Genomic DNA, 27953 nt, shown 5'->3' with positions numbered 1-27953 from the left:
GATGACAAAAATCTCCAGACCTTCTTCCTGCTACCATAACTCATCTGACTTCAAGGAAAATCAGGCCTATACTGTTGATATTAAAACTGAAATTAACTTTCCCCAATAGTGTTCACCTCTAATAAGCTCTAGGCATAGATTGTACCTAAGATGTTCCTGTGATTTGCTCCATTGCTGTGGACCCTAACAGACCCCACTGCAACACTGAGGTTGTAGGCAGCTGTTATTGTCTTAGTGCATCTTGGTTTCAAACCAAAATAAAAGTAATAACATCTTGTGTAAAAACACCTTTAAAAAAGTAAAAATACCTTTAAAATAATGTACATTCACAAGAAAATTAAATAAGCAAATTTCTAATTTTTACAATCCACAATGCAGATTAAAATGGTGCCGCCCAGAAACAAACTCGCAATAGTAGAGATGTAGGGGGCTGGGTTGGAAAATGGGGGCCAAAGACATTAATATATAAAGCCGCAATGTGTTCCATAAATTGCGTAGCTTTAATGACAAAAATCTGTTAGCATTTCCATTGCAGTTCAATGCAAGGGTTTGGGAAATAAACCACAAGCAGGTCAATACCAACAGGTTCTTTGAGTTAAAATGTAACCGTATATTCCAGCAGCTTTATATCATTTTATATTAGCAGAGACAAACCACATAATCCCAGGAGCCAATTTCTAAATCTAAGAAATGCTGTAGCATGATGGGACAAGGGGCTGCTATAGAGCAGATTCTGAAAAATTCCAAACTACCAGACTAGTACAATTGAATAACTATCTACACACAGGATTTAGCAAAATACCTGAGCTCCCATAAACAGTTTGTCTGGTTTTATGAAAAAACTTATGGTCATAATTCAGAAAATAAGATAGCAAATGAAAATATGGAACATTAAAACAGACCCGCTATTTAGGTTATGATAAATGTATGAATGTAAACACTGAGAATCCATTCAGTACTTGCCAACTGATACACAATTCCTTTAGTTCAGCAGTTTAGACTTAGACCAGATTCTTTAAAGCCATGCATTTTTCTACAGCTTTTAATAGTTTATTAATGATTACTGCACTGTTAACAGCAATCCCCCTAAAATGAAACAAAAGGTGTTCCTCAGCAGGACTTTCCTGTATAAATCAATCAATATACCTTTAATTTTTTAAAGAGAATCCTCCTAAACATACTATAGGAACATGTTCAAAACCTATGCAGTGAAAAAACTCATGCATCTATGACACTAGCCCACTAAACAGCAGCAATTATATCTATAAATTATAATCATAAATCTTTACAGATTATGTTAAAAACTGGGTTAAATTAGGAGATGGGTACTGATCCATGGTTTGCCTATGAAGATCATGATGCTTGCAGCCTTAGTAAAGCTCCAAAGAAGCTAGATATCCCAAAATTATGGAGAAGTGGTAACATATTAGGGAATGTTTAGCAGATAATATATATTTTAAACTTGTCTCATGACATAGGAATACCTGGTGATTTAGAGACAATCTATTGTAATATCTATAGGTAATAAAAGGAACACAGTTTTATTGTCATTGGTGACATCCATGACTGACCAGAATAAGACATCCCAGGCTCTCCTGTTACACTTCTGAAAACTCAGACGGGTATTTCCTGACTGCAAGCTGACACACTCACCTTTGTGCACTTTCATCACGTGCAGCAATTTCATCTCTTTTATCTGATAAGACATTTATGCATCAGTATGCCTGGGCTTTTATACTGACCATCCATTCAAAATTAATCTTTAAAACTTTTGCTAGGTTAGATCATCCCATGAGCCTGTCATATGATGTGGGTCAGAGTTACCAAGGTTATGACCCTACTGCATGCCAGAAGTCAGTACTCACTGAGTCTTGTAACTACTCTGAAGTCCACTACCCCACCCAACAAACATCAAATATCCTCACTAACTCTAGAAAAAGTTGAGCCACATTAAAACCTCACACTATTTCTTTCCATGACCCAGCCCCCAAAATACTGTGTTGACATGTCATAAGTCTTGTCCAATGTTATTTTCAAAAGCACTATGGTAACACCATTACTAACATGCTGATGATGCTCACTGAGTGAAATCCTGGCCACTCTGAAATTAATGGGAGTTTTGACATTGAATTCACTGAGGTCTGGAATCATCAACCCCCTTGTCGATGATTTCCATCTCCACTGACTTCCACCAGCACCGAATCTGGTGGAAACAGAAGAAAAGTCTACGCTAAGAGGGCATGCAAGAGAGAGCAGGGAGGTTTGGAGCAGCACTGCTTCTACCTACCACAGAATTGCCACTGATATCTTGGCTCCACGGGCGAGATACAATCATTTGGGGGCCTGGATCTGCCCTGAAGGCAATAGATTGACACCCCCTTTCCTAGAGTATGGCAGAAACTGGGACTGAGATGAAGTCTGGCTAGCTTAGGTTCCATCCAGGCACTGTGGCTGTGGTATCTGTTGGAAGTGGGAAGCATTCAAAGGAATTGATGGAATAGAAGTAGTTGCCTTTGGCATGCTGAGGTGGTACACAATTTAGGGTTCATCTACTCTTGTTAGTTTTCAGTAATACCTTCTTTGATCTGTTGCTAGACAGAAGATTACATTTTCCTTCCTCTTAGATGTAGACCAAACTGCAGTCACTCTTGTCTCGAAAGCCAAAGTTAGGCTAAGGCACCAAGCTTAACATAGAGCTAGGAAGGCTAGTGAGAAGCATCAGCATATTTTCTTATTCTCCAGTCTTTACATTAGCCATTCATTGACTTTGGGGTGAAATTTAAGGTGCTGCTGGTAACTATATATATAAAACCCTAAGCAGTCTAGGATTGAGTTACCTCCAAGATTCCCCATTCCCCTGAGTGCTGCTTTGGTACTGAATTTGGCAAGAACATGCTAGTAGTCACTCCCAGAAAGAAATCAGCAGGAGCCACCTGAAAGGTATTCTCAGTGACCAGCCTGAAGCTTTGCAATTTCCCTCCTCTAAAAATCATCAGAGCCTGAGCCTGGCGCCTTTGGAATGTGATATAAAACATACTTCTTTGTTCAGGCGTTTTACTAACTGTAAGTGTTGGAATCCCCTTGGCAATTAATTTCCTGACTGGTAATCCCCTGGCTCTGATCCATTCGGAGAAAGTGGTTATGTTGCAGCGAGGTGTGTCTCTAAGAGTGCAGGTCATATGCTCCCTATTTGAAATAAATCCTGCACTCTCTTGACTTAAACTAGTGACTGTGCTTGAGAAATGTTCTAATTACCTGAAATAATTGAGTAACCTCAACAGTCCTTCTCAAACTGAGTTTCAGAAGTATAGGAAATAGTGTACACACTGCAGGATGGTTATCTAGGCAGCCTTGGCAACATTCACAATGTTTGGAATTTAAACAAAAAGTTATCTAAAGGGTACCCCAACACATGCCACATAGATGTAGTGTGATAATCTGAAGTAATAACATTAAAACACATCTCCAACATACTGTTCATTTCCCTTATTTTAAGGAAAAAAATGCACCTTTAACTGACCATGTTCTATGACCTTGCATCTTAATTGCAAAACTCAACAATTATCTCAACCTGGTGCTGAGTTCCTGTAACCCACATAAAGGGTGCCTACAGACGTGTAGATGCCCCACTCTAAGGCATAGGCAGACAAAGTTCTTTGGGTGAATCTGACATCTTTTATTAGACCAACTAACCAACCAAGTTGGTCTAATAAAAGATATCAGATTCACCCAAAGAACCTTGTCTGCCTGTGTCCTTAGACCAACACGGCTACAACCTACACCACTCTAAGGCATGGCGCTTTACTCAAAGTACCATGAGTTAAGGATGCCCCTGCCACCTCCGCAACCCAACAGACAGTTGTCTGTTGGGTCAGGGGGGCTTGACCCAACAGGCTACCCCCTCCCCCCAGCTAGCCTGGCAGGAGTATTGCAGGGAGCTGAGCTGGGCCCATGAGGCAAAGGGACTCCGTTCCACCCTGTGCACCCTCCCTGCTCTAGATAAGCAAAGCCAATCTGGCAGCTGCTGCTGCTGCCACTGCCAAGATGCCCAGGCAGGGGGGTGATGGGAGGGAGCCATCTCACCTCATGGACCTGGCCCCCAGCTCCCCCCAGTATCCCAGCCAAGGTACCTGGGGGACCATGAGGCGGGGGGGGGGAAGGGGGCAGCCCCACCTGGGCTTCTTGATGGCAGCAGCAGCTGCTGGATCAGCTTTGTCTGGCCAGAGCTAGGTGGTGGGGAGGGGTGGGAGTGGAATGGAGCCCCTTCATTTGGTGGACCTGGCCCAGCTCCCCCCAATACCCCAGCCCGCAGCTGTCTGCTGCTCCCTCCCTCTCTCCACTGACAGCCCCTGGGGTGGGGCTGGAGTGGTGCACACTGGTGCTCGCCTGCCCCTGTAAATCATGAAAAATTATCTCTGGAGGGAACGTAAGTTCCCTAAAGTACTCTGCTTTAGAGTTCCTTCCTTTGATGTGATGAAGGTTAATTTTTTGTGCAATTGGCCATTTTAAAAGCGTTCTTCAGCCATGCACATGTGTTACGTCACAGCTGTAATGTGCTTTCAGGGGCCAAATCACGCGAAAAATGTAACTTGTGTAAGCGTCCAAAGAAGATGAGCTATGGCTGATTCTCTCGCAGCCAGATCAGGTGCAACTGATCAGCTCTGACAGAAATACAAGTTTAAAGTTTAAGAACTTCTGAAGCAGCAGAAGTAGGGTTAAAGAAATTATGTGGGGAGAAACTCTACAAGCAATCTGGCTCAGGAAGGACTTTCAACTTCTGTGTTTGGTCAGTATTTAAATAAGCCATAAAGGCAAACCACAGGAGAATGAAAGATGGTACTATTCCCATTATACAGGGCCATCCCGGGGAGGGGGGCAGATTGAGACAACCGCCCCGAGCCCCGCGCTTTGGGGGCCCCCGTGGAGCTAGGTGGAGTGGCCGATGAGACTCTGTGCTGCCGCCGGCTTCACGGTCAGCCTCTCGGCACCCCCACCACCGAATCTGCCACCTCTAGCTGCTTGGCACCCTCCGCCACCAAATCTGCCACCGGCTTCCTCGCATCTGGGGGAGGTCCTGCACAGGCTGATTTGCCCCGGGTGCTGCACCCTGCTCAGGTTGCCTCTGCCATCTTATATGTGCTTTTAGATGATAAGTTTATCATCTGCTAATTTAACTTATCCTAAACTTTAAATGCCTTAATAAAAACAAGCAGAAAACATCTGAACTAAAGCAACATGGAATACCATACCTTAATTCAGTCACTGTCCCTCCATGACAAAAGAGGGGGAAGAGCTCAGGACCTATCTGTGCCCTTCCCCTTCTTCAGATACAATCCTGCCATGGGGCTGAAGTGGCATGAAAGGCCTTATGCCCCTTGATATTTGGATTAACTATATCATCTACAGTAATTAAAATAACTAACAAGGACACAGTAAATCAAATGGAAATACAAGCATTTGAAGGATTCCTATTCATTTGGCCTGATCCTGCTCTCACTGAAATGTATGTCAAAACTCCCACTGCACTGAACAGTGCTAGATCAAGCTCACAGTTGGAGGAGAAAAACCATTGTGGGTAAGTTGCTAACTAGAAGGGAGGGATGGACCTTGCTGAGCTCCTCCACCGCCTCTTTCCAGCTGAAAATTTAGTATGTTTCTACCTGCCGCTGGGCTGCTGCTGTTCTTTCTTTTAGTGCCTTCTTGACACATGTAGGAGAGGATAAAAGCCTAATGAGTGCGAATGTCAGCACAATATAAATTACTGCAAGGGAAAACTTGATGCATGGCTTGGGAGCTGAAAGAGGAATGTCCACCATTGTTTGTGATTATGGATCACATCACAATCTAATAGCAATTTTTATTTAATCAATAATTTCCATGCTGAACAGACAGCCCTGTTACAGAGAATCGACAAGCAGGTACTGATAGCGACAAGCCTTGTTATTAATCTTTACCCTGCCAACTTATCAGCCCAACTACTGTAAAAAGCACCACCAAGATGGATTTAGAAGCAGGTTTTCTTTCTTCCTTTTTTTTGCTCCCTGGCCCCTCTGCCTCCCTCCTCTTTGCAGGTACGTAATGTTTCATACACTTGAGACACTAAGTTTATTTGAAAACCTGGGGCTTGAATTACACAAAAAGGCAATTCATATTAAGCAATTTCACAAATCAGTGGGACCTAGACCAGTGCTCAGTGTTAGCCATTATAGGCTAATAAATCATACTTTCTCTTTGAGATGTCAATCGCCAAAGTGCTTTGTAAAAATGTTGGCATCTGTAATTCAGCAAAGCCTTTTCATCTTGAAATAAGATGCTCCAGACTGATAACAAGAATAATCCTCTCTTGATCAAAAAAAAAATCTGCATTTTACCAATTAAAGCTCCTGCCAGAAGCCAAACGGAGCAGCACTGAGACTCCACTGAAGTTTATCTCTGCTAAACACAAGGAGGAATACAGTTAGAGCTTTGTTTCATTTTCAGCTTGACTACTTTATCTCGCTCTAAGAACTGCAGCATCTCAGCCTCGCGATGCACGTAAGAATGGTATGGGCAGACCTCATACCTGCAGTACAAGCCACCAGAGCTTCCCACTCCTGACAAAAACGCCACCCATTCATTTTCTAGATTAGACACCCAACACCTTGAAGAAAAGTCACACTAGCAGAAAAGTTCCGGAGGTAAAAAAAATGGATTTGCTCAACCCTGATAAAAGGATCAGCTGAGTATTTCTATTAAGAGGTTATACAAACAAAGGGCACAGCAAAATTGAAACTTTAGAGAGATGCAAAATATCTAAGCCATCTGCAATGCTGAATTTGAGCACATACATGCCTTGTGTACCCACAAGGTTCATGTTTACACACACAACACTGCCATTTCTATGCACAAACAAAAAAAGCATATGATAATTTGACCTACACCCATAAATACAAGATTTTCTAAGTGCAATGGGTACATTCACACAAACCACTCGGACATAATTCAGGGGCCATGCTGTGGTACTCATAGCAAAGATTTTGAAGACAGAACATACTGCACTGTAGAACAAGTCCTGTCCCTTTAACCTGCACCCAACCAATGTAAGAGACAAAATACAGAAAAATACTCTATGTCCCCTGGAGAATATGGTATACCATGGCAGAAAACAGAGAACTTAGCTAGGCACCCTACACTACTGGTGACACTGAGCTAAGCTATGCTGCAGCTTTCTGTGCATTACTGCAGAGTACCTAGTTAGCAGTAGTGTGGCCACACAGTCAACATACAGAGCGTAAACCTCAGTCCTGTACAGAGAGATGACATATTAGGGGTGCCCACAACTTACACTGGTACCTAAGCTAAGGGCTAGTGCAGGGATTGGCAACCTACAGCCCACAGGCCATATATGGATTACTAAAAGGTCCAATCTGGCCCACAAAGTCTGGAATTGATGATACGGCACCACTGCCCATCCCCTCTCCAATGCTCCCCTCCATTGCAGAGCCTGCTGCTTTGCTGCATCTATGGTTAGCCATGCTGCAGAGGGGTTGCTCTTGGGAGGCAGACACTTGAAGTCTGTGGTGCAGGGCTGGGTCACCCTAAGTCATCAAAAGGTTGCAGATCCTTGGCAACCAGTGCCAGTCTGCTATCCCAAGCTCAGATATAAGGAAGGATAGCAAATTGGGTTTGCAATTCTCTCCTCAACACTCTACCAACAGAGCTCCCATACACTATGGTTGAGGAGTCCAAAGCTCAGCCCAATGCTTTTATCTCACAGTTGTCTAAGCATTGGTTTATTCAACCCATGTGTTCTTCTCCAGGAATTCCCCACACAGGGAATTAAAATTAGAAATCACCTACCCAGTGCAACTAAACCAGGAAGAATTCACTAGTCAGCTGCACATTGCTATCAACCAGCCATAAACAGGCAAAATGAAACTCACTTCCATTAGGGTCCCCTATCAACTTTTGTACTCAAAAGCACAGACCAGGCTCAAGCCCTCTGCTCAGTATTATACCTGGCCCTTCCCCTCTGCAGGTCTACTATTTAAACTGCATTTCATAGCCTCTCTATCCCTTCAGTGAAACCAGTGCAGTAAGGACAGCTCCTGCAGCTAAAATGAACAGCAGGAGCAGGTTAACAACAGGCTTTACTGATGCTAAGTGAGAAATGCTAATTACACAGGAATTAAAATAAAATGCGATTACATTTCTCTCTCTAAATACCTTTTAATTCCTCACAGATTACAATGTACTTTATTTTTTTAAACATCTCTCTAAGAAAAACATACTATTTCATTTTTATTTTGTGGCTCATTGAAAGCAACGTTCGACAACAGCAGGTGATGGCTACTGCTTACATGCCCTGCGTAGAATGCCACTCACCTAATTCAAAGTCCACTTGCACCAATGGGAATCTTTCCATTAGATCAGGCCCAATGTGATCAAGAGATCTACCCAACGTACATATACTTTATATATTGTTGGGTTGCAGAAAAGCATGAACACTGCAAATGCCTGGCCTGCCTACAGAGCAGAGCAAAGATATGTTTTTGAAGGTGGACAGGAGGGTGCCAGGCCCTCAGGGCTACTGGCGCTGTATGTTGCACATGCAAAACAGTTGTGCAGCAACCATTAAGTTCATCTGGAGTGAGTTAACCTTAAAAGCAACAGCACTGACACGGTTACTTTTGATGGGGGTTAGAGGTCCAGGATGCAATTTACTAGCATATTTTTTTAACAAAACATTATTATTCTATACTCTATAACTGTATAAAGGAATAGAAATATAATGTAGAATAACATAAAACTGGATGATATACATAATCACACATACACATACACATACACAGAGCCTTTAGGGCAGGGATCTGCTTCTGGCCCTTCATAAAGTACATAAGGCACAGCTAGTGTTATAAGTACCCAATCATGGCTAAATGCACAAATTACAGAAAGTTAACAGAGACTGGGGATTTACCCCACATCAGCTACACCATAGTGACTCTCTGTGCCTATTGTTAAACTGCGGGAAGTGGAAGCTGACTTGCAGCAATCGAGCCCAGTAACACCGTGGGTTAAGCTGTCCTGGTTTAGCTTTCACTTACCACATGTGAGAGCAGGCACAAGAACGATTATTGCGCAGCAACTGGTAAGTGCCCACTCTGTTAACTCACTGTCATCTGTGTGTTTGTCTTTACCCTCAAAGCCGTAGGTTTTGCAGCCTGTTCCATATGACCCTGCACAGTAAGGGGTTGTTTTAGCTGTAATTAGGTTTTTAACAAACAACATGTGTGTGTGTGGGGCAGTGGTAGAGGAAGATTTCAAATCCTAGAGATTAATATTCATCCAAGATGCTATATATGTGTGCCCCCCTTACTATTACTCCCAGACAGCTAAACAATGCACAATTCACAAAGATGATGTGTCACGTGTTACAGCTAAGAAATCCTTGTAAACCAATTCCCCTCTCCTCCCCCACTGAGATCCTGGAATAGACTGGACTGATGATATTGAAAGAAGGATATCTCTTATAGGCAGATTAATTCCTGAAATTTGAAAAATATACTTGGTCCAGACCCAAGCAGGTTAAAGACCTTAGCTTAGATATAAGTAAAAGACTCTCCCTCTCTCCCAAAGTAAAAAGATGGGGTATTTCACATTTTAACTTATTTAGTTGTTTAAATGTAAATGAAACATTTGTGAGCTGCTCAGAACAAGGGTGTCATTTAACACATGTTTTTACATTGCCAAATACAGGTCTCTGACCTACTTGAGCCCTCTAGGTGCTGATGCAATATAACTGTATAAAATAATAAAAATTCATTGAAAACAGTCCTCTCAAACAGAAAGAGTACATTAAATGCACATGAAAATTGGATGTATAATTAAAGCTTTTTGGATTATTAAGTCCCTCTGTTCAGGGGGCCTTGCCTTGTATCAGGAATAACAGCAAACAGTGTCAGTGCTGAAATAAGAAATACATGGTGAAGTAGAGGTTGCACATATTTAGAAGGGGTTGTATTTATTAATATGCTTGGAACAAGATGCAGACACAACTACACTAAGGTAAATGGCACATAAACACTCTGCCAAGGTAATCCAAGGGGCCTTGATTTTTGGGTTCCCAACTTGCCTTAACTTAAAAGGGGCCTGTATTGAGAAGTCCGGGGCTTAGTGCTTCTTGAAAATCAAGGCTCCTTTTAAAGCATCTTGGGTTGCAGATGTATAGACAGAAGCACCCATAATTACTGGCTACTCCAGTAGGTCTAAGAATCCCCTCCTGCTATTCTTAGGCAGATCTGCATGGATCTTAGGACTTCAACCCCTACCCCTCTGTGGTGAGGGTGAAGGGCAGCCCTCTACATCAAAGGAAGAATATTCAGGAAGCCTGGCAAATGGAATTCAATATATTCTTACAGAAGTAACATATTGTGAACTGACCTTTCTAAATGCTGAGGGCCAGTCTGTGGTTGGCTCTTGTGTGTATATGCAAGGTCAAGTGGGAAAACCAAAAAGCCTCCCTGCTACCTCAATACAAGCATCAGTTACAACAGCAGGCTTTGTGGACAGCTAGGGCATCCCCATATGCTTTGTGGGACAGTCTTTCAAATATCCAGAAATACTTCAGAAAAGTATAATGCTGAATTGGTGAAGTCACTCTGAGCTTAAGGCTTTTTGATCTCTTGTAATCTCACATAAAAATGTTAAGAGGATTTTATTGCTATATGATTAAGGGAAAAATGGTAACAAAAATAGGGCTACGGTTCTTCAAGCACATCTATTTGTGTTTTCAAATAAAAAAGTAATTATCATCAAGGCTGCACAGCAAGGGGGAAGGAGAAAAAGGCAGTGTTGCATTTTTCTGATTGCCATTGTATTAATATTTAACAATAACTTCAGTCGTTCCCTTTTAGGATAATTTTCTTAAACTTTTATCTTCAGCGCCAAACCCTTTTGCAACATTTTGTTCTTCAAGTTTAACTGATTTCTGGGAAATAAAGACAAACTGCAACAAAAAGCAGATTTAGAAAAATATACAGTATCTTATTAGCTTCTGGGCGTTCGAGTAAATTTATCACATATTTAAAATAAACTCAAGCTCAGCTAAGCCCAATTATAATATCTCACTGGGCAGAGAAATTAATTAAACAGCTGAATGATAAAGATCCCAGCAGCAAACGGAAGCTCTAAAATAAATAAGATCCCTTTTTCAGAGGAATGGTAAGAGAAATATATAACACACACATTCAAGCAGCAATGCAAGTAAGTAATCTTTTCAGGAGGGCCATGTACTCTGAATAAGACTACCTGGCAGACGAGCACAGAACTGGCCCCTAATACTGCTCTCTAACTTTGTGATTTGCTAATGTGAAACACATGCATTCCTTTTGTACCAAGTTCAAATAACCCTAGCATTCCAGCAGTGTAGCTCAGCGACTGAACCAGAACAAGGGCAGAACTTGTCAGGATTTAAGAGCTTTCAGCAAAGCCCTTCAATTGCAGTCGGCACCCTATTCCATAGAAGGATATCAATTATAGATAGTGACTTGCTTTAGCAGGGCAGTCGGTACTGTCAGACACTAGATAGACAACCATGAAGAATCATGAATCTTTCTATTAACTGTAAGAGAGGGGGGGGGGGGGGGGAGGAAGGATGGATAGGTGCTATAAATAAGGCAGAGCGTCTGAATGGTTTAACACCTTGCCTTTTGGTGTATGTATCATGAAAATTTAACCATGAGTTCGAAGTGGCACATATCACTTGAAAATAAGAACCACCACTGAAATCATTACAGTGTCATATCCTTTGGGAGGGAAGGGAGTTCTGGAACAATTCCTTTGTGTACATTTTCAGTTATTAATTCATAGCAAGTAAAGCTCTGTTTATAAATTCAGTATAAAAACACCATTTGTTGCTATCCAATCCTGCTTTCCCTGAGCACCCACAATTTATGCTAATGTCAGCAGGATACTATGAAGCCTAAGCGCTGCTGGAAAACACTATTAAATACTGATTAAAGTGCCCAAGATTTAGTTTTGTGTTGTGAAACGGTCTCATATATCCACTGTGTTTCTTTCCACGCAACATACATTTGCCTTTCCGTGTGTATCACCTACTTCTACCTAGATAAAACATGTGCATGTCTATATACATAGAAGAGGTCTGGCTCTCCTATTCCTTAATTCAGTGTAAATCAGGAGCAAACAACAGTGGAGCCAACTATACTGGCCAGACAGCAGCATCAGAGATTTACACAGAAAAACACAGGTGTATATATATATGTACTATACACATACATACGTGGTGATGGCATCTACAGGATAAAATGAATCACCAGCAATTGTTCCTACCCATTTCCCACGGATCTTATAGACCAAGCCTTCTAGCAACCTAACGATTTGGTAAAGAAACATATTTGTATATCTCTTAAACATCAGAGGTTCCTCCCAACCAACATTAGGCTGTAGTACACATGGATAATATTTAGTCCTGTGCCAGGCACAGGTTTATAGTCCAGACTAATCTTGCCAACCTGCAGAGCCTCTCACTGTTGAAAAAGGGAGATTTTCAGCTTTCTCTTGGGACTTAACACTTCTAAATTAGGTCTATTCTGTGATAGTCAACCTCATTATAATGCATGGAAAACATATTTAGGTCATTCTTGAAGATTCTAAAATTTTATATTTTTCCTCCCTTTGCCCATCCTGACATTTCAGAAGTTGCTTTAGGGTGCTAGGGCAGCCTGGGTTTACAGGTGAAAGGATACTAAAAATAGTTTCAATTGTTAATTGTGAAGTCATTTGTTTTTGGTAAAACGTATAGTAAACACAGAGTAGATGATGAAGCGGTGTGAGAAAAAGGTTTTGTTTGCACTTGTTTGAGAAGACCTATGTAACTCACTCATGTCTATATCAGCTGTGAGTCCTGTGGCCATCACAAACTGAAGCTGATAAAAGGATTTCTTCTTCTACAGTTTATACAGCATCTGGAATAACAGGCTCCCAGTCCTGACTGGGTTAGGTTCGCAGCTGCTACTGCAACATAACTATTACATAATAATTAACATAACTGTGTCACAGAATTGGACCGACTCTCTCTGCACAATATGCACATGCACATCCTACAGAAGTTGTGTGTATACACTTATATGCACATGTGTGTGAGCACATGCAAACACTACACAGGGTAAAAAACCCAATTCGTGTAGCTCTACTGAAGTCCATGGACCTACACCATTGTACATCTGCTCAGGTCCAGTCAATAGTATTTATTAACACCAATAAAAATTAAAGGTACAGGGGAGATTTTTCAAAGGCCCAGGCAATTTACTCTTTTGAGAATCTGTCCCACAGAGATGCCTGCCCAATTGCCAATTGCAGGTAATTATTACTTTTTGTACAGAAATGTCTGGTGAGATAAAATCAGGACCAAAGTGCTGGGCATTATACGTACACTTACTTATACACTCAGTAGGAGGCAGTGTCCTCCCAGGGGCCAACAATCACAAGCACACAAATTGTGAGAGAGGATACACAGAGAGAGAAGGCAACATCTTTCTGAGGAATTTAAGTGACTCATTACCTCTGAAAATCTCGTTGAAAGCCACTTGCCCAAAGTCACACACTACAGATCAATACCAGAGTAGGAAAATAATTCTCAGGCCAGTGCCCCATTCATTGGACCATGCTGGCTCTTACAGATCCTGTGTATAACATTTCTGACCACACTATGGAGAACTGCCCTGAAATCAAACCCTGCCCACTTAATCTGTCTGTGCATACTGTTTGTAGCTGTATGCAACTGTTGTTTGGTCCCGACCTGCTCTCGGGCTCGGGGCTGCCTATTTTGGCTGTAGGTAGTGCAGACATGGCCATGGTTTGATTTATACTCCTTTAAAGTGGCAGGTGTTAGCATGAGGATTTCCTTTGTTTTGAGAGTCCCCATTCAGAATGGGGGCTTTACTGTTCTTCAAACAAACATACATGGATAAAGCCTTTGTCATGGAGAATTATTTCCCTTTATAATGCTCTGAAGTCCCACTCCAGATGCTGTCATCATTCTAAAATATAGGTAATATGCTATTTCCATGTCATTCTTGCTGCTAACTCTTACCAGCAAAATCAGTCCCTCTACAGATCATAATAGGAACAAGAAAACAATAAATTCCTCCATTTTTAAAAAGACACAGAGTACTGCCAACTTAATTAATTTATAACTGCAATACATTTGCTATGAACTACTAGCCAACAGCTGCAAAGGAGTCCGATTAAATTTTATGTTGGAAAATGTAAAATTTCCTTTTTCTTCTTCTCCATTATCTGAGGCCTATTTAATTTGTATTTGTATTTTATTTCTATTGTGTTGGTGTAAAAGATTAGTCATCATTTGGAATGTTTTTCAGACATCCTCATGCCTCAAGCTTGCACTTATTAATATTCACATAATATGCAGATTGTGCAGTGCTTCAGAACCCGATTGAAGTTACTGGGGGACCTGGTGTGGGTGGAGCAGTTTTCATTCAATCAGTTGCAGGAGTCAAGCTTACTTTTCTAAAGGCTTCAAAGTCTTTATGGCTTCTGTTCCAAAGGTTGCTCTTTATAAAAAATATCACTTCATTCAGGGAAGCTCTGCTCAAAACTTATTCACATGCTCTATAAAAAATCAGGTTACACTTGGGTAACAAAATAGAAATACACTACAATTAAAAGAGATTTATTTTAAAATTACTCCGCATGTTCTCACCTGTGACAGCAGTACCTTTTCCACTGAATGCTGTTATTTTTTATTCATTGCTTCTTGATGGACAATTTCTAGCATCATACCCCTCATATCTTCAGCTGCTGTGAATTGGCATTACTCCACTGAATTCAACATGAGCCGCATCAATTTATACCAGCTGAGGATTTGGCCTTTGGCACTCTAGAATGGGGAGTGTCAAACTCACCTGGGGCTCTGGGCTGGCTCTTTGCGGGCCACATGCAACCCAAGGTATGAGAGCTGTAGCAGTGGCCATTACAATGGCATGGAATCCCCTGGCAATGGGGACAATGACGGGGCAGGGTCCAGTGGCAGCCACAGTGGGGACAGCAAGGGCCCAGCAGCAGGAGTGTGGGATCTGGTGGCTACAAGCCAAGCTTGCCACTGATGGCAGTGCTTTACAGGGCCAAAGGGCCTAACTTCCAGTGCCCTTTGGTAACCTGGCGAGCTGGATAGAGAGGCTCCTTGGGTCCAACTGGTACACGGGTTATACGTTTGTTTGACGCCTCTTCTCTAAGGTTCACTGGTTTTCAGGAAACATCAATGTTTTTATGCCCTTTTCTGTTCATCTATTAAGGACTGCACATGCTGGCAGACATGAAAAAGAACCCAAAAAGCAACATGTCACTTTAAACTCCACATGCCCCTGCGCTGAGCCCAGCACATGCCCAGAAGAGGCATCGTGTTAGATAGACTCAGCTTTCCCAATGTCTGTATAGACCGGGCACTTTAGTGGGCTTTTTTGGCATTTTCATCTGATCGCTGATTGAATCAGCTTTAGATAAAAGCACCAAAAAGCCCTGCTAAAGTGCCCAATCTATACAGATGCTGCAGAGCCAGATTGAAGTAACATGCTGCTGCTTTTGGTAAAGAGTTTTTTTTCCACATCTATCAGCACCCTATCTGTCTCTCTTTGCACAGTCACTGCACACCAGAATATCTTGAAAAGATTCAGAATCAAATCAGTCAGATTATTTGTTTAAACCAGGGGTTCCCAAACTGTGGTATGCATCTCTGGGGGGTAAACAAGAGAAATTGTGTTATGGCAGATTTAATTTTCATTATAATAATAATTGGCATTTAAGGGATTCAAATACAAAATGTACGCTGGTAAGAGTACGTGGGCAACTGGTAAATGTGGAAGGGGGAATGCAATAAGAAAAGGTATGGGAGCCTTTGGTCTAAATACGTTGGTTAACTAAGGAGGCACAGTCACCACAGTTGCCATTGCCTGGGAACAGGAGAGGGTGTCCTTGCTAAGAGGAATTGTTTGGTGTAGGACACAAAATTTAGCCAACCATACTATGAAGTAGTAAACATGAAATTGTCTTTAAGGGTGGGGGGAGGATGCTGACTTAACTTCTTGACTGCAATGAACAGGACTCAGAGGTTTGCCTTAATTCAAAGGATGCCAGTAACACAGCCTACACATATCCAACCGAGTAATCCACCTTACTTCACACACAAGAGTAAATTGATATATAAAATAAACTACAAATCCTTAGAGAAGGGGAAGAATTTCCCCTGCTCCCCTTTCTATTGTTACAGTCCCTTTTGGGAAAAAAAATCAAACTTGGCTAAAGGTTAATAATAATTCATGTCCAGCTTACTATTACTCAATAACTATCAAAGTCTCTAACTCAAATAGTGTTTTCTGGCTTACAGGATCAGAGCCATTACACTCTCTATTGAAGACTTTATTGAATTTTACACTAAGCTTTAGCTGACTGAACAGGTCAAGCACTGTGGCTCAGAGTTTTCTTTATTCTCAGAAACTCATAAACCCCTCTCCAGTTTGCAATGCTGTTAGCTAAGAAACTTGACTCACCACAGGGTCAGAGAACCTGACCCCCATGAAAAAGGTCACATAGTTTTAAAACCCAGTTCCTGAATACCATTAACTTACATGCACTAGCTGTTCCTGTGTGTCAAACTCTTGTGAACAACCTTCCCAATGGCAGTTTGTCTCGTAGACCACTTCGGGCTCCTGCTTGCTTTCATCCTTGTCCCCTTCCTCCTTTACTAAGGTCATTCCTTCTGGCTGTTCCTGAAAAGGAAAAGAATAACAGAAATGAGTAGAAGAGAGAGGAAACCCTTATAAAGAGGTGGAAGAAAGGTGAATTACTTTAGTATTAAACAACAGGTACTGCGGGAAAAGGCTTAATATGGATTATTTTACTTTTCATTCAGATAAAACAGAGAATCCCCCAATCAGGCCTAGCTTACTAACCAAGGAAACAGGATATTTTTTTTAAGACCTAGATGCTTCCCTTTGATAATACTATTTTTGAATAGTGTCGTATGATATGAATTGATAGGGAAACAGGAAAAAAACGGGATAGGAAGATCAGGTTCAGAAGAATAATTTGAATTTGCTGGTGTTGTGTGTCACTTGAATAAGTGAGGATAAATATGAGGAAGTCTGGGGTCAAACCCTTTTTTTAAGAAAAGGAGTCACATGAAATTAATGTAAAATCACATCATAAATGTTCTGATTCTAATGCTTTTATGTGCATTTAGTAATGCCTTGTTTAGACAGACAGCCCTAATAAAATCACTATTATTGAGTAAGATATTATTCAGCATGGAGAAATATACCAGAATATGGCCCAAATGATATGGTTGCAGAGGTAAGCAAGGTCACCAACTACCTAAAACATGTTTTATTCTGAAGTCAGTGAAGGGCTTTGAATACAAAACTTCCAGATCAGTCTGCTAATTTGAGGATATTTGAGAGATCCATATTGTATGTTTTTTTTTCCCTTTGTTTTATTATTTAGCCTCATTTCTTAAATAATCCTCATTCTTTCCTGCCTGTTATTTGCCCATGTTGAGTCAGACGTAAAGAGTCCCTCTAAACATTTGTTTCACATTATGAAGTCATGCTATTTTTCACTTCAAACCTCTCTTCAGGAGTGGAATGGAGGGGGGCTGTTTTGTTTTACAGATGTATTCAGAAGACTGAGGATATGAGTTTTAGCTCACCTACCTCAGTATACATCAGGATTTATTCTAATGAAGCTGGTAGAGTTGCAACAGTAAAAAAATAAATTAAAATCATAATCTGAGGTGAAAATTCAATAAAGCCATCACAAGTCAATGTGACTTAAGCATGTGCTTAACCTTAAGCACAAACATAAATGCTCCACTGAGTATGAATCATGTGCTAAATAGAGGCTTGAGTGCCCTAGGTTCATCTTTTATTATGATACAGCAAACAGACTACAAACTCTGCTAAAGGCATACACAGGCAAATCTCCTCCCCCTGCTCAATCATACAGCAGAAGAGAAGTTACTGCTTACATTTAATTCTATGATCAGGCATTATGGATTGATGCAGCCTGGGTGTGCATTAGGCAAAATGCCATGAAGGGTAAGAAGCCTTAAAATATGTGCTACCGATAAGACGTGCCTCCTGTCTAGCAGGAAGCTGAAAGCCTGCTTAAAGAAACCTGAATGCCGTACCTGCATGCTTCCTGCACCTGGACTGGGGAGCTCTTCATCTGGTTTTATCTTCGAACGCTTGTTGTGCATTGGATCCCCAGTGCTGCTCACTGCTGACTCACTTGTGGGTTTATTCTGCTGTAGGCATTTCATCCCCCCAAAGACAAAATCAAACTGCAATAAATGTGTCATGCCAACCAGAAACACGCAGTATCTACTAAGCAACTTTATTTGGAGAAGCTATTCTGTTAATTGTATTGGATATACTATTATTTTGTCCTTCAGTTATGCAGCATTAAGTTGCAGGAAAGCTGCATCATTCAAACTGGGATCAGAGAGGAGAAAATATAAAGGAACCCATTCTGTGCAGCTCACTGTAGAAACTATCACTGCTTTCATAGGGATGGGAAAGGGCAGGAAAAAGTTGATTTTCCACACAACTATGAATTTAAAAAAAGGCAACTCCCATTTGGATATGTGAAATTATTGTGTATTGGTTACAATCAACATGAGCTGACTATGTATTTACATATAAGAAAGACTTTGTATCTAATCTCCATAAAAGGAATCTCTACCATTTTCCTGATAATTACAGTGGTGACTTAGGAACAGAACAACACTAATAAGAAACCACAGGCAAAACTTCCACTAACAACACTGGAGTCTAGATTTCACCTCCTTTATCCCAGGCTGCTATATAGTGTATGCTGTCAATATGTATTAGTGTTGGCAAATGGATCTGCTGAGTCCATATCTGAGTCTGCGTGGAGCCCACTGTAGTCACTGGGTCTTCACAGGGGCATGTCACAGCAAATTGATTTTCAGAAACTATATCCAGGGTATACAGCTGCCAGCACAAGAAGGAACTAATTCTACTCTGATTTAATAATGCTGATTAACAATGACAATGACGTGAATAGAAATGAATCCAAATTTTGGGCCTGACTCTTTACTGCAGTAGTCCCGTTTTAAGCCAGTATAACTGCACTGATAACAATGCTAAAGCCAGCCCCTGGAGTCAAATTCAGCATAGATCAGTAAAAAACCTTGAAACATCATTGGTATTTTTCTCTATTTACACCAATGAGGCAGAGTCAAATCCCTCTCCCCATTTTATTTTATTGGTCAGTAAATTGAGCAATTAGATTATCTTTAAATCAATTTGGGGACAAGCAGTTGTTCACCTTTAAAATGTTAGGGTTTCTTGTATATGTTTTCCCTCCTCCCTCACTCCCTACCTGGATTAAGATGTCTGATCCAGGAGAGAGAGTTTGGAATGAGAAGCCACTGCAGCTTACTGAAATATTTATGAGGGATAGAAAGCTTTCTACCAATCAGAAATCATGGATGCACTCCTGTGATTTATAATAAGGGATTGCAAATGCCATAGCCGCAAGAAAGTTGTTATCCAAGGTTCTCGCTGACTGTGGTGATTAATTGCTAATATGACAATGTGATTTTTTTAAATTAACAAATTGCAACAGTTTCTTTTGTTTTCTCTCACCTGTGTGGATTCAGAAGGGCCAGAGCTGACCTGGACAGGGTTCAGGACACTGGGAATGCCTGGGATAGGCCTCTGGGTAGGAAAAGTTGGAGCAGGATGGATGAGAGGAGGGCTGTGTCCAAAGGCTGAACCTAAGCTTTGCTGGCGACTTATAATTTGCTGATGCATTTGCTGAAGGGAAACCGGTGTGGGAGGGTATGTGAAACTCAAAGCAGGACTGGAGTTAGAGGGCAAAGCAGAAATAAAAAAGCAAAAGAGAGAGAGAAAGAGAAGGATCATCACTGTGTGCAACTGTACAGGTAAAAACTTTAAAATGTACCAAATGTATACATAAAACAATCTCTTCCCATCATATGTTCCTCCACCCTCAAAACAAATAATGAACATAGGTGTAAAATTCCAGTTCAAGGTTGAATTTATAAGTGAAAAGAAAAATCACACTCTAGCAACATTTTTAAACGTTTTTAAAAAAGATTCCCATTTACCAGGAATACATTGAAAGTGGCCTGAAATAAAAGGCAAGCAGTTCAATAACAGCTATTTATTGCAATAACAAACTTTATATAAAGAAAAAGAATGGGCGACTACATGTTTTATAGTACTTTTATTGATAATGTAGTTCTGTATGTTCTCGTCTATGAAACAATTCCTTTAATCTTGGTTCATGCTATACTCTTTCATATGTCTCTAGATCTTATTACAAGAGGAGAGAAAATCAATTGGTTAAATGTGTTTTGAACACCACGCTTGTCATATCACTCATTTGTTTGTAAAGATGGAAAGCTCAGTCCATCCAAAATGTCACCTAAAGAATTTCCATCAGTGCCGTTTGGTTACAGAAACTGATGGATTAACCTTTCCCCTCTGAAATTGGTGATCAATGAGTTTCAATGTAGAAATATTCCAATGGGAAAGCATTTCTCCCTCTTCCAGTTACACAACATTAAATGTCTATTAAAGCCCATTATGCATGCTAATATCTGTCATCACTTCATTACTCTACTCTGTTTTTCAGACTACAGTGAGTTTGAGGAAATTACATTGTAGTTTGAAGAGATCTCTTCACTAGTTGATATTGCCAAACCATTCTGGGTGCCATACTTTGGAAATGAATAGTCTGGAATGAAATCATTGCAATCTGGAATGAAAAACTTGCAATCACAACAAAAATATCTGTATTCACAGATCTCACATCTAAAATTGGTTTATGGAAGCCTTCAAAGTAAAAACATTTTGGCTTTTTTTTTAAGTGTGTGAGCAATACCTTACAAGAATCAAGGTTTACTGAAATGTCAAAGGTGGATTTAATGCAAATTTAAAGTCTAGAGTCTTAATTACTGTTACTGCTAAGCACATTAACTGAAAATATTGTGATACAAAAAGAATTAAAATCATTTCAACCATTTTAAGTAATAATTCTACAGATATTCAGTGTTCATTAATCTGACTATACATTTTGTCTGTTTGACTACAATCCATAAAGAGACAGCTTCAATGTGATTACATTACTATTATTCTTGGTGAGAACTCTACATTACAATAGTTTGCCCATTTAGACCAGAATATCATTAAGAATACCCGGGGAGAATTTTACCAGTCTTTGAGGAACTCTCTTTTCATTTTGCATTGTATTCTTTTTAATAAAGGGAAGCAGAAATGTAGTGAAAACAGTAATTGTTCACAGCAAGAGTTAGGGAGAAATCAGTAATAATATTCAGTTATTGCAGCCCTATAGTCCCTGCCAGTGTTCCTGTAAGCAACCATGAATGATTACAGCACGACTTAGCTAAGGTAGCCACTATGGATGATTGATAGGACATTAATCAAAAGATGCATATCAGGCTCAGAATTTGTTCACAAGCTTTCTTCTAATAGCTGATTTCATGTTCACTGAGCTCTATGCCAGTTTGTTCAATTTATTCTTCAGTGTACAAGCCATTCATCAAACAACACAATGATTTAACACCCCTTTTCCCTTTTAGTGAACAAACATTACTAAGTGTAACTACTCTGTTCTGTTCATTAAAAAAACATACAATTACAATGTCATACATGGGCCTGAAACAGCAGTTGCACTTCCTCACTATGCCCCTACATTTCTGTTTCTATAAATACTATAAATTAGTCACCTATTCTCTAAACACAAGGAGGCGCAGTCCCAAGGATCATACCAGTTTTATGAGATCCACAAATGCAGAGCACAAATTATTTGGATGGAGTATATGATATTGTATTTCTTTGTGTTGGCTAGGGAATATGAGATAGTTTGCATTTAGGACACAAGTCTCCTGGTTATCCAGGGAACCACACCAGTTTAATGGTTGCATTGATTAAAATGAGAACTGCAGGTGTGCAAAATCATTGAAAATGTAGCCACTTTCCTTTGGGTGTTTACATATACTTTTAGGAATATAGTGTTAGGCCCCCAGGTTTGAAAACTCTTGCCAGTATTCTATAGAACATATATCTTTTCAAAAAAAAAAGTTTAGTTTTTAATTTACAAGATACAAATGGCTAAAATATAGTCTAATAAACTTACATGAAATCCCTTTTAATTACACACAAAGGTTCACCTGCATCCATGAATACAATTTAGCCCTAAAAGAAGTAGTGCCTGAAATATCACTCAGACTCCAAACAGAGATTTGTTTTGCCAAGGAATATGGAATAGGCTTCTTCATTACCACTGGCTAGAGCAGGGGTGCTCAGCCTCTGGCCCATGGGCCAAATGGGGTCAGGAAATTTGACGGCAGGGGACCAGTGGCAGCACTTCTACCCCTCCCCACTGCTAAAATTCCAAACTCTGCATGGTGGATTGAAGCCAGACCGCAACCCCTTTCATCTGCACAGCCAGGCTGGGTTGGGGCTGGGCAAGCCCCGTTCCCTGGCATGGCTGGATCAGGGCCAGGCTGCCCCTGCATGCAGCTTGGAGCCCCAGAGCACCTGCCCAGGTCACCAGATTGCGTCCACAGGCTGGATCTGGCCCACGGGGGACTGGGCACTGCCTGTCTAGCCTGCTGGATGAAAAGGTGGAGCACCACTGGCCTAGAGACATTGTAATTTGGAATATGGAATTGGTTAGCTTAGGCTCAGGGACTTTTGCAGGATAATGTGAAAACTACAAGGACTCCCACAAAGGGATTTCATTTGTCAGTTTATACATACTGAGCTGAATGAATCATGTGTAATATTCTCTACTTCAGTGGAAACAAACCTTTCTGGCAGGCACACCACACCCTCTTGAAAGTGCCAATCCAATCCCTTTTCCTTACCCATGCTGATCTGATGCCATCCTGTTCCCTGACCTATATGATACTGTGCTGCCTGCCCCTCCACCCTCCCTGCAATCTGCCATGTGCAACACATAGAGGCTTCTCCTGCCACTTGTAACACCTGTGCCATAGGTTGGCCACTCTTGTCTTAATTCATCCAGGAATAGAAGTCATCCAAATAGGCCTTCTCTGGGCCAACACTCCCACTTTCCATTATTGAACTCATCTGATGTTACCAAGAGCAACACAATCATCTTATCTCAAATATTAAGATGCCTTTCACACCAAAGGACAACAGCAGCTCAACCACACCAAGCTTGGGGAAAACTCTCAGTGTAGTCAAATAGTGCTACATTTCACACAAGGGTTCTCCACTATGGAAATGTCCTCTTTAAAATGAAACACTACAGGTGTTATACAACTTCTGCACCTACAATAGGGGTGGGCAAAATGCGGCCCGCGGGCCGGATGTGGCCCGCCAAGCCATTCTATCCGGCCCGCGGAGCTCCTAAAAAATTTGGAAAATTAATATTTATCTGCCCCTGGCTGCCTGTCATGTGGCCCTCGATGGCTTGCCAAAACTCAGTAAGTGGCCCTCCGCCTGAAAAATTCCCCGCCCCTGCCCTACAAAGTTGTCTTAGCTCCTATCCACTAGTAAGATGCATGAAAAATACAAACCTCATTCTGTAGAAACATTCTCTTTCTTCCTATTTGCTTTAGCTAACATACATTGTCAAAGAGTAAGATTTACTCTACACCCATGTAAGTGTAAAGTAGCTGCCATGTATTAAACAAATGACTTACAATGATAATGGCCATAGACTGCTGTCTCACAAGCCCTTTCTTCACAGGAAAGGCATGATCAGAGAAGGCATGATTCCCTGCAGTTTAACTCCTCCATAGCAATATATACCTAAACTTGGCACTTCTGAGCTGTCACACTCACAACAAGCAAGCAGCTACAAGCACTGCAGACAAACTAGACTCTTTTTCCATCTTTGGGACCAAAGGTGTATTCTGGAAGGTAGCAACATCACTGGTAGATGAAGTAAGACTTAGCAGAGGAAAGACGTGCTGGAAAGGGGAGGAATCTTGGCACTGGTACTGCCTCCCTTTTGCTCAGTACCCTACTGCAAGGAGAGAGACCAAGGTACTACAGTCTTTATGTACAGTTACGTATAGCCTGGCAATCTAGAATTCAGTCCCTAAATCTCCAAGATTCAGACACGTCAGACTAAAACAAAGAGCCATTTAGATGAGGTGAGGTAACACATGCTAATACGCTAATGCATAGCAGATTTAGTCTAATGCGCAGTAGTGTCACCAAAAAAAACATTCATCTGCCCTAATGCACAATAGCACCAATTATAGTGCATTCTTAGTACCTGTTATTACAGGCACTGACAATGTGCCATAATTACAACACAATAACGAACGTGTAGTTGCACCCACAGGGATTAGCTAGTAGATCTGACTGGAAGTACTCAAAAGTGGCAAGCTCTGCAGAGACATGAGGATGACATCTTAATTAGTTCAGACTCCTGCCTCAGAACAATTCTCTCAAACTGTTTCTGAAAACCACTTTGCAGGCTGGGCTCAAAGTCATCTTTATACAGGAGGGTGTCATCAAGAGAGTTGCGCTGGTCATTCAGAGAAGAGTGGAAGCAGAAAGGATCAGAAGATGCCTAAAGAACACTGTCTCAGCTCTTTTGCTGTGTTTGAGAAATCACTCAAACTGCTGAACTTTATAGTTGATGGTAAGGTCCAAAAATATCTTGGTACACAGAACTGCTGACAATAAGTGAGAATCTGGAATGGAGTTCCTGACTTAGCATGTGGCAAGTTTAACAAGACCAGCAATGCAACCTTTCTATCTAAAAGCAGGTGAATCACATTCACTGTACTGGAACTAAGCTGAGTTATATAGCCTTAACATGAAAGGGAAAGCAAGAGTATTGACTTTATCCAGTTGTTCCTTCAAAGCAGGAGCCTAAAATCTACTTTGCCTGTCCCCTACCATAGATCAAGACTAGATATTTGCATGACTGAAGGACCTCACATGTTTTCAACACAGTGCTTTTGTTCTCAAGGAACACACTCACTGAATGCACTTTGACAAAGAAAAGCTTTACTCATCCACCAAAAATGACTCAAAGGACATGGGGTCTCCTCTCAGTCGCTCCCTCTTCTGAGTTGCTTCACGTCTGCAGTGCATTCTTCCATTCCATCTCTTACAGACTGAGAAATATGTGTTCTCTCTCTCTCCCTCACAGAATTCCATGCCATATGATATATTTTGACTTTAAAAAAAATCATTTTGGTAATAATCCACAAGACATTAATGGCTAATGCCACATACTCTACTTCAATGGGAGCCCACTTTTTTGACAGGAGGGTGACACATTAGCCCCACATCCACCCCAAGTGTCACTCTACTCTCTTTCCTCTGGCCCAATCTGCTGCTCTTTCTGCTCCTGACTCTATGCTCCCTGCCTCACCTGCTGCTGCCTTCTGCTTCCTGACCTGATGTCCCTGATGCATCTTCTTTTGTCTTCTACTTCTTTCCCTATCTGCTGCTTTCTGTCTTCTCCCTAGTCTGTCTAGGCCACACACACAGAAGGTGCCAGTGCCACTTGTGGAACTCATGCCACAGGTTGGCCATCCCTGCTCTAATCGCATCTAGTTAAATAACCCTACTGTACCACAGCTTATAGCAAGAGTCCACTTAAAACTATATGTATATACTCTATGAGCAAGGTCGTTTCTATTTGTATGAAGCTCAGCAAGATAGGAAAGGATACAGAGAAACCTCTTTCCTGTTCAGGGGACAACTACAAGTTTAAGTCTTGTACTCATTTACCTGAACAAAGCCAATTTTAGGGGTGGGCAACCACCCAGGGTACCATGGTCATGCCCCACCACACCCTCCTGCCACACGTGCGTACACACACACACACACACACACGTATGAGCATGAGCAGCCCATGCTCACAGCAGCATTCTCCCCCGTCCCACCCTGCCCTGCCCCAGCCGATCCCCACTACAAGGGGCCTGCCCACCCACCTAACTCTGCCTGCAGCAGTACCTCTGCCTGCACTCCAAGGGGCCTGCCCACTCACCTACCTCTGCCTCTACCTCTGACTTTGGGGGAGAGGGCACCAAAATACAAGTTTGCCTAAGGCAACATTTTTCATAAGGCCAGCTCTGCACCTGAAACACTTAGTCGTAGAAGCATCACTATAAACCCCTGTGCAGGTGGGAAGGGATGACAGACAGGGGTATTCTCCATGAGCCAGCAGATGGAAGGCAAAACATGGCAGACATGCTGTTAATTTGTAGGTGGTATAACTGTGTCCATTCTATCACTCTCAGGAACAGCCCGCCTGTTCCATGTAGAATGGCTCAGGGAACTGACACTGGGCCAGATTCCACTCCTTTGATGCTAGAGCTACATTACAGCTAGATGCCTTACTACATTGTGATCAGGAAGGTATGAGGCACTCTGCATTATCTTGTTAAAAGAAGCCAAGGCAAAAATAGTAAATGGATTTGACAGTGATGCAGAAGCACAGTTAATGTTGGTGGAACAATCCCCAGTGCAGCTGGAGTAAATATTAACTTCCTCATTATCCCTATCAAATGAGCAATGTATTTAATAACTGGCTAAATTAGAGTACTTGATATCTGAAGGTCTTTTAGTGGACCCTGGACATTTGACTACAATTTCTGTGTTCAAACTATTTGTAATAAAGATAACCTCAATACCATATGCCTGCTGAAATTCTGTTCTTCTACAGCCACATATGATGGGATTACTGAATATGTGCAATAAGAGAGGCACTTAAGCCTAGATCCTATTTTGGCACCAAGGTGACTACTATAGTTTTTAGGCACCTGAGTCATTAAACATGATTCTACTTGGCCTATTGAACAGCTTGAATTTTGTCAAGATGCCTGTATTCCTTACACATGTCCAATTTTGCCTACAATTGAAATCTGATACATTGCACATGCTCGGACATTATCCAAGACACTTCGATATCAAATTCCATTTATCCTCTGTTGTAATACAGTTTCACTGTGGAGGTGCCTAAATTTGCAAAAGGCCTCCTTAAACTGTAGCCAGCAAAAAAAAAATCCCACCTGCTAACAGAAGTGCATAAGGCTACTCACTGAAAGAGCTAGAGTTATGCATCTCTTTGGGTGGATTAGGATCATTCTCCTGAGGCAAGGACTTAAATGTCTTAGAGGCAGAATAGAAACTAGATCTTTATATTTAAGTGTGTTTTTCTGTGTGTGTGTGTGTGTGTGTGTGTGTGTGTGTGTGTGTGTGTGTATGAGAGAGAGAGAGAGAGAGAGAGGGAGGGAGGGAGAGAGAGAGAGAACAACAGAAAAAGATAAATATCTATAAAACTAAGGGGATAGGCTGTCTTTTTTAAAGATAAAAGTCTTGAGGAGGGAAGAGCTTGAAAAATATTGTTGCAATTTTATTTTAAATAGTTAGTAGTTAATGATGAAGAAAAATCAGTGACATAATTTATTTTTCTATACTGGCTACTTCTGTTTCTCCCCCTCTCTCTTTTCTTCCTTTCTCCCAAAAGTCTCAAAATCCCACTACTAGAGGTAAAATAGGGCAGTGAACTACATTGCAATTACATGAGCACATCAAATTTTAAGGGACTGACTTCAAGAAGAAGAAAAACAGACATTATAATCAAAACCAAACTTTGTGGCTACTTTGTGGCGGTCCTACTAACAAGGTCATCCAGTTTCTGGTCACAGCTGTGGAATTTACCACAAAACAGCTGTGATTCAAAGTTAGGAAAATTCTTTCCTCTCTTTTATATATTATGTATGTGCATACAGACAGACAGATAGATATGCACATATGTAATGAGAGTTCAATTTTATGAAGATCTTGGGGACACCCAAAACCTTCATAAAATCTCCAAGCACAAAAAGCTGGCTGACCTTCCTGAGGATACCCATTTCAGCA

At 41.2% G+C, this 27953-nt stretch overlaps 1 protein-coding gene across 5 annotated transcripts in view; it reads right to left on the bottom strand.

Annotated features, from left to right (window-relative positions):
• GLI3 (GLI family zinc finger 3) overlaps positions 1 to 27953 on the bottom strand; it is a 277052-nt gene that overhangs the window by 35664 nt on the left and 213435 nt on the right. For all 5 annotated transcript variants that reach the window (XM_025200050.1, XM_025200054.1, XM_025200051.1 and 2 more), the window contains 3 exons: positions 19686 to 19902; positions 18203 to 18355; positions 16644 to 16784 (listed from right to left, as the gene is read on the bottom strand). In XM_025200050.1, the coding sequence (XP_025055835.1) occupies positions 16644 to 16784; positions 18203 to 18355; positions 19686 to 19902 (511 nt within the window). The remainder of the gene's footprint in view (positions 1 to 16643; positions 16785 to 18202; positions 18356 to 19685; positions 19903 to 27953) is intronic.

This window comes from Alligator sinensis, unplaced genomic scaffold (genome assembly GCF_000455745.1).
Source record: "Alligator sinensis unplaced genomic scaffold, ASM45574v1 scaffold254_1, whole genome shotgun sequence".
Classification (NCBI taxonomy): domain Eukaryota; kingdom Metazoa; phylum Chordata; order Crocodylia; family Alligatoridae; genus Alligator; species Alligator sinensis.
This window is presented reverse-complemented; position numbering and strand designations above follow the sequence as displayed.